Source organism: Falco peregrinus, chromosome 10, assembly GCF_023634155.1.
Source record: "Falco peregrinus isolate bFalPer1 chromosome 10, bFalPer1.pri, whole genome shotgun sequence".
In the NCBI taxonomy this organism is placed as follows: Eukaryota; Metazoa; Chordata; class Aves; order Falconiformes; family Falconidae; genus Falco; species Falco peregrinus.
Window position 1 is genome coordinate 9,078,432 of NC_073730.1, and position 7,924 is coordinate 9,086,355.

A 7,924-nucleotide genomic window follows, 5' to 3' on the forward strand; every position below is an offset into this window, starting at 1 on the left:
AGGAGTCCTCGGCTCTGCCTCTCCCCTCTCGCGCAGGATGCCGGAGGTGTTGTCATTCCTCTTGCTCTGTTTGTGGCCCCGTACGCCGCAGTGGAAAAGCAGCCGCCTCTGCCCGCGTGGGCTGCTGGAAAGGGTGGCTGGCCGGTGGGTGCGCGCTGGGCTGGTTACTCAGCCCCTGCCTGGCAGCGCAGCCCTTGGGTGCCCCACGGGTGCATGGCTGCTGAGCGCAGCCGCTTCCCCAGTGCAGTTTTGTGCGAGCAGGCCACTGCTGGGCTGGGCCCGCCGTGCGTGCGTCCTGCCTCAGCGGGGGAGGAGCAGGTGGCTACCCCCAGCTTGCCGCCGAGGGCGGAAGCATTTTGAGGTTTGCTGTTGATGCTTTCATTGAGCTGCAGCATCTGAGCTGGGGCTTTGCTGCCGGAGCGATGCAGGTGTATAAAGGCAGAGCTGGGTCTTCCCCCAGGGCTCAGTCGGGGGCAGCCCCGGCAGGCTTTGGCTGCCGTATGGAAGATCACACCAAGCCCATCCCGCTCCCGGCCATGCAGCAGAACTTGAACTACGTGTACCCCCAGGTCTTTTGGGTGGACGGCTGCACCAGTGCAAGTGCTTCCAGCCCCTCGGCACCCCCTGTCACTCCTTTCCCACCACCAGTACCTGACCGAAGGACAAAGCCAGGGCACAACAGGGAAAGGAGGAGCGTTGGCTTCCTGGTGATCTTCATGCTGATCCTGCTAGCCCTCACTGGAGTGGGGCTGAGCATGTTTCAGATCTTCCACCTGGAGAAGGAACTGGCTGAACTCAGAGAGGTGAGATCTGCTTGGCCGGTCACAAGATGCTCTGGGGAAACAGGATGAAAAGGAAAACTTAAAACTGGGTTTGAGATGCTTGGGGGGTGCAAAACTCCCCAAGGGGCAGGCTGGTGGCACCTAAATGTCTGTCACACCAGTGTAAGTGCGGCTGCTCGTTACTGTGCGGGACTGCTCTACTGGTGGCTGATAGATCTGGATGTCTTCATGTTGCCAAGTGCTGCGGGGGCTCTCTCCCTGTGTATCTCCTAGCACTCTGGAGGTCCCCATGAGCACACAGAATCAGCCACTGTCAAAGATAGTCCTTGGCTGCTTTACGTGATGCCCTTAAGGCTCTCACTCTGCTAAGATATCTTGTCACTCTTCTTTTTTGACAGTCTGCCAGCACTGAGCACATCCCTCCAGCTCTGGAGAAACTCATAGGTGAGTTGATATACGTAGAGGAGGAACTCCTCTGTGTCAGCTTGCAGGGATGCTCCTGTCAAACTCTTCCCTCTCCTAATCCCGGGGGCAAAGACAGGGTCGCAGCTTGATGCTCTGAGGTGCTGATTTCACTGGTTTCCCTGGAAAAAGAGCTTTATCTCTGGGGTGTGGGGATGGGGTCCTGCACCCTGCCTGCTGAGGTGGCAGCCACAGGTTCCTGGGACAAGGTGCCTCTCCCTTGGGGCCTCCCAGGCTGTGGGGCAGCGGTACCGGGGGGCTCTGCTGTAAGAGTGAGTTTCTGGATGTCCTAACATGCAGCAGCAATATGGAGGAGGAGATTGGAGATGGGCGCTGTATGTGTCACTGCGTTCTCTCCTTACCCTTCTAAGACTTCTGGGAGCTTGTGGAGGGTTCTGTGGTCTTTAGGGGTGGGGGATTCACGCCCACCCTTGAGAGCGCAACTTTTTTCTAAAATCTTTTGTTACAAGTCTCACTGTGGCCAAAACTAGTTGAGAAGCGTCTGATGATATGTGGGGTATCTTTCTTTGAGAAAAGTCCTTTCAGTGAAATCGAAACTTTCCACAAGAACCTGTTGAATTTTCTAAATTTCGTTTAGCAAAAACCAGAGAGTTTAAATTAGAATGGAACAATTTAAAAATAATATTTTGAGCTTCTGAACTATTATTTTACTTTTACAGTCTATGTTAGTATTATCAGCCAGTATTTAAAGACAGCCAAGTCTGAAAGCAATTTTCAGATTCCTTAACTATTTTTGCTAGATCTGAAGATTTTTATTTTTATTTTTATTCCCTTGAGGATTTTAGTTAGTAGGAAAGTTGATCTCTTTTCACATTTGTTCTCCTATTGAGTGAAAGCAAATTTGGAAATCGCAAAATTCTCTGGAAAGGACAGTCCTGGTTCCCATAAACTCCCATATCAATACATTTTGTCATCTGTTGCCTAGGGGAAGGGGAGCTGCCATTTTAACTGGCTGCTCAGTGCCCTGATCACAGGCTACTTTAGCAGTAGCTGAGCATAAGTCATAAATAATAACTCTGAACTTCTTGAGTGGGTTGGAGAATTAAACAAAGCCAGGGAAATAGTGTAAAGGAGAAAGGGGAGAGGCGGAGAAAATTCAGTTGGCTTGAAAAAAGAAAAGGCTGTTTCTAAAATTTGAGAATGTGATGCCTGGAAATAGATGCTGAGAAGAAGGGAAGGATGGAGTGCGATAGGATCCAAATGCCAAGTCACCGTAACTGGCCCATCTCTCCAGGGGGAACAGAACCCCCCAGGGAGGGCAGAATTTTCCCAGCTGTGCTTTGCCCTCTCTGAGGACAAGCTCTGCCTGGCCAGCAGGATGGTTTGCAGGTTTTCTCAAGTGCGATCTGGTTGTAAGGAGGGTTGGTACTCAGCTGACAGAAGCCCGCTGCCATGGGTACCTCTGGGGGCAATAGAGCAGGCTTATCTATGACGGGACATGAGACTTGGCATGGACCTGAGATGCTGGGTAAAGAGGCAGGTTTGTCCTTCTCCTACACCCTGAGTGAGAGGCCTCTGCTCAAGCTCACCAATCGAGCCATTGTAAGATGAAAGCTCTCCTTGCTCTTTCCCCTTGCTCTTCATCACATTTGGATCCTTTGCTGCAACTCTTCCTTTTTATCTCCTCCTCTTGCCCTGCAGTGTTTGCCCAAACACTGCTCTGCCTCGCTGCTCTAAGCCACATGCTTGTGTGCCCTGTGCTGCTCTGAATCTGCCCCATTTCAACCCCTGGTTGGCTCCCTCTGCTCTCTGGGCTGCCTTCCCCATGGAGCACATGGCTAACGTCTTCCCCCTTTTTGTGCAGGGCAGAAGGAGCAGTCAATGGAAAAGGAAGCAAGGAAGGCAGCACACCTAACAGGTATGTGCTGGGAGGCGAGCGGGACTGGGGGTCGGGGATAGAGCAGATGTGGCTGGACTGAGAGGTGGCATGGTCGTAGCTGTGAGGAGCCCACCTCACACAGGCTTTCCTATTTTCCTTTGGTAACACGTGTGCTCTGACAGCGGGAAGTTATGCCACAGCTAAAATCTTCCCCTGGTTTAGGCTTTTCAGTGAGGGCTCTGTTTTGGGTTTGTGCGTGAGGCAGGTGGCTGTCACGAGTTGCTGGCGTTGGGCGAGGTGAAGGTGAGAGCTCCCACCAGCACGAGGTTGGGGCAGACTTCCCATGCTGCAGACCAGGGCCTGGAGAACAGTTGTCTTGTTGTGACAGGGGGTGTGACTTGAGGGGTAAGAAACCCCCATGCAACTGCTTGTACTTATCACGCTTTTTCCTCTTGATTTGGCTTCCAGGGAATCCAACCCAGCGGGACCTCCCTCTGGAGTGGGAACCCATCTCTGGGCATGCCTTCACCGATGGCATTCAGTACCATGAGCAGGGTCTCGTCGTCAATGAGACCGGCCTGTACTTCGTGTACTCCAACGTGCTCTTCCGAGGCAGCATCTGCAGCAGCCAGATGTTGACCCACATTGTCTACAAGAAAAACCCAACCTTGCCAGGCAGCCACGTGCTGATGGAGGACAAAGGCATCAACTACTGTACGGGCCAGAAAACATGGGCCCGGAAAAGCTACCTAGGGGCTTTATTCAAGCTCAGGAAGATGGACAGTTTGCACGTCAATGTGTCTAAAATCGCTCTGGTTAATTTTGAGGAGTCCAAGACATTCTTCGGCTTATTTAAGCTTTGAATGGGGCTGTTGGACCCCATACTAGGATGCATGAGGGGTTGAGTGCTGACTGAAGGCAGTGGCCAAGCTAGGGTCTTGCACCATGAAGCCCACCAAGAAGCCACGTCTTAGCCTTCAGTGGAAGAGGGCTCAAGCACCTGGTGAATGCTTGAAAGCAGTTCTCTGGGAAGCACCAGGGCTGTACTACACGAACCTGAAGAGAATTGCGCATTTTCCCCCTCTGGAAAAAACCAACAAACTGAAAATGTAGTGTGTTGAAGAGCCTGTTGAAACTCACTACTTGCTACCTGAGAAGATGCTGGTGGCAGGAGACCCACAGGGTGTCATGGCCCTGGTGGACTTGGGCCAGCCAGTGGGTATTGAGGAGACCCCCTGAGGCAAGGCTGCTGGTACCTGGGCCGTGCCATGCCACACTGCAGGCAGTGGTGTGGAAATGAGTAGTCCGGAGTTCTCAGCTGCCTGCCCCGAGCCATGGCTGGCCACCCTGGCCAGGCATCTGGCACTGACTGCTGTACAACAGGCGCCCACCTGCTAGCTGGCGTGTTATGCGTGATATGTTCATTTTGTTAAGTTATCAACTGTTCCTGTCCCAGAAAATGTCCCCAGACCCCTTTATTTAACTCATCCTGACTGCCTTGCAAGGGATGTGCCAGAAGCACGGGTGCCATGAAGGGTGTCCCAACCCTGGAGAGAAACCCCTACTGCACTGTGGTGGTGGGGCTGGGGGGGGAGGCAATCTGCTGATGGGACCTGAACGACACAGAAGTGGAGGGCGGTGGGGCCAGAGATGAAAGCAGCAACTTCAACTCCCTTCCAGTCCTTTTGTTCCCCATGGATTCCCCACGGAGACTTGGTCTTGCCACCCCCTTTGTGGTGCAGGTAGAGGTGTGCTGGCCACCACCAATGGCGTGGCTTCGGCTGGCCCCCTTGTCACAGGATATTCTCTCCTGAGCAAAACACAGATGGTAAATAAAGATATATTTTTATAGTAAGCAGCACTGTCCTCTCCTCATTTGGCACAGCAGGCTTCTGCAATGGTCAAAGCCCTGAAGGCCCCTGCGATCAGGCACCAGCACCCTGCTCCTTCTCCAGCAGCGTGGCAGAAATCCGGAAGCCTGACCCCACTTCACTGCCCGCTTGGCAGGGCACAGGCTGTCAGCCACGGAGTCCTGGGGGTCCAGCATCTAAACATCAGGGGATTTGGGGACCAGGGAGGTGTGATGTGGGCAATGCAGATCAGACATCCCAAGCCCAGTTTGGCCATCAGGATGCAGACTGATCTCAAAACACGGGCTGGAGCTTGAAGGGAAGAGCCAGACACTTGTTGCCAAGCAGAAGCACTGCCATCCCTGAAGGCACCGTGCTCCTCCTAGTGCCCTCTGGCCCCAGCAGCACTTCCCACGTGGCAGCTGAAAAGGAAGCTTTGGTGTTAAAAAAAAAGACATTATTTGCTCACTCTGTCTGGTCCATGGAGCATTTTTCTTGCACACATTAACCCCGAGGCTGTCTGCCACACTGCACACAAAGGCTGTGGCTGTGGTGTGTCAGCATGCATCTTTGCCTGTGATCCATCCTTCCTGCAGCTCTCCTGTTGGTCATGGTGAACCAGCACCTATTCAGCAACCTGCAGCATTTATTTCCTTTTCCATGGTTTTGCTCTCGGCTCGGTAGCATGTGGCCTGTGGTTTGCTGTTGATTGCTTCAGGGAAACCTATTTCTTTGAAACTTGCAAGTGGACTGGCTACTGGTCCAGCCAGCATGAAGTGAACCTGCAGATGTCTGCTCAAACAGCTGTTGCTGCACTCAGCTATTTCCAGTGAATTTCTCAGGATGGAAAATGCCTCAAAAGGTCAGAGTTTAGGGACCATTTGGCTGGATCAGTGCTTTCTCACTGTCCTCACTCCCTCCCTGTATATCAGAGAGGCAAACCACACAGAGTGGCGATGGAGGTACTGGATCCAGACCCTGCCAGGGAAGCTGGAAGTTGCTATAACATCTTCTGATTGCTGTGCTGCATGTGGGGAGCGGGCATCTGTATTACACGTGCCTGCAGGCTTGCAGCTATTTCTGTAGCACAACTAGCAGAGCACATTGCATGCTTCCTTTCTTTACAGACAGGCAGCTTGGAGAGAGACAGGGCACTCGGTGCCCAGATGAAATGAGCGCTGAGGTTATGCTCTCCGCTAGTACTGTATTGGTGAAGGGTTGGAAAGCTCCCAAGGGTTTCTGTAAGTCAACACCCAGTAAGTCATCTCAGTTGTGAATGCAGCCTGCTCTGGGGGCAGGGTGCAGTAGTTGCTGTTCCTGCACATTGCGGGGGGGATGGCAGGGATCTGTTAGCCTTTTTATCTGAAATGCTAAAGGCAATGCAGACCTGCACATTTCAGAGACAGTGGCACAGTGGGGTGGACAGTCATGTTATAAAAAAAGCACTGGCATCTTCTGAGGCGGACAGAGCTGGCTTATCCTTGCAGGATAATGCTAGGTGCTGCTAGGCTTACTCCTGAATCAGAGCGCCCGTGTCTGTGTTGAGTCAGCGGCCCAGCTGCCTGTAAGTGTGTTTCTGCTTTGTGATCCCTTCCTCAAACATCGCTCTGAACTTCCCAGGGCAAATCCAGTGCTTGGCTTGTGGGCTCTGACTAAAGATTCAAAGTAAGGTCATGACAGGATTAGACAATTTCAAATTGCATAGAGTCGATTCATAGACTGCTTATGCCACAAAGGCTTTATTAAAGTAATCTGTTTATCTTGCTAATAAGCTCTTCATTTAGGTAAATACTTGCTTATTGTTACCATTAAATACTTAATATTTAATACTGAGGTTATTAATAGGTCTTGGACTATATATAAAGTTATTTAACAAAAATACTCCGATCGACATTTATTTTGAACTGATCAAGTATTTTATTCCCTCCTCAACAAGGGAAGGGCGTCTGCACTAGAAAGGATTTCCTAAGTCCATCGGCAGGGCTGGCCATTGTGATTTTTTTTTCTGTCTCAAGAAAAGTAAGTGACTCTTCCCTGCAGGTCCTGTTTCTGGGCTGCGGTGGTCTGAACTGACCTCCTCTCTCCTGATGGAGCAGCCTGGGCCGTGTGTGGAGGTACCCTAGGGTCTGGGCATCATGTAACAGGGCTTCAGAGAGACTCCTCTCTGTGGAGAACATGGCTGGAAAGAAGTGCCAAGCCCAGATCATCTGCTGATAAGAGGTTTCTGGTCTTTTCCCTCTGCCTGGGGCTCTTCTGGGATTCACATCACTTTTTCCTAGGCACAGGCGTGCTTTGCTACACGATCCAGTTGAGGGACCTGCCCAGCGCTGAGCCAGTGGGCATGCTGCAGGCACACAGACAGCTCTCACGGTCAGCTGAACCCTTTCCAGGAGGTACCTGTGTGCTTGGGTGTGCAGCTGGCCAAATCAAGGCTCTGCATGACATACAAACATTTGAGCTGCTACCAAGTGCAGCGAGCTGCTTGATAGACATAGGGCCTCTTTTGTGGTTGATGTGTATCAGAGGCTGCGCCCCGTTTACCTACGGAAAGGGGAAGGCAGCATGCTAGTGTCTTAAAAATCTTGGGTTGGCTCAGTATGTACAGTAACCAAGCTGGAAGAAGGGGTTGCATTATAGATAGGACAGTATGGATATGGTCATTGCTTATTCTACAGCAAAAGCACAATGGAAGCAAAGGGACACCCGCTGAGCTCTGACAGACACAGTATAAACAGAGCATGAGGCAGGATGAGCAATGAGCAGGGCTGATGTGCGATGGGTGCTGTTTCTCACAAATCTGTGGACGTGAGAAGTACTGTGCTGGCAAACAGTCCTGCCAGTGCCTGCTGCAGCTCCTTCCCTGGCAAAGAAACCCAGGTCAGGGGGAGAAACATCCCCTGGACAGGTATGGACAGCACCCCCTCTATCAATACTGCCTACTGCATCCTGGCTCTTTACCTATCCACAGTCACTCCTGATGGGGAAGGAGG

The 7,924-nt window shown here is 51.9% G+C and overlaps 1 protein-coding gene across 1 annotated transcript; it reads left to right on the forward strand.

Moving 5' to 3' along the window:
* Nucleotides 1-350: 350 nt before the first annotated feature.
* On the forward strand, nt 351-4,939 carry FASLG (Fas ligand). The gene is made up of 4 exons (XM_055815819.1): nt 351-803; nt 1,181-1,226; nt 3,070-3,123; nt 3,553-4,939. The coding sequence occupies exons 1-4, from the start codon at nt 423-425 to the stop codon at nt 3,945-3,947; spliced, it is 876 nt and encodes a 291-aa protein (XP_055671794.1). The 5' UTR covers nt 351-422; the 3' UTR covers nt 3,948-4,939.
* Nucleotides 4,940-7,924: the final 2,985 nt, after the last annotated feature.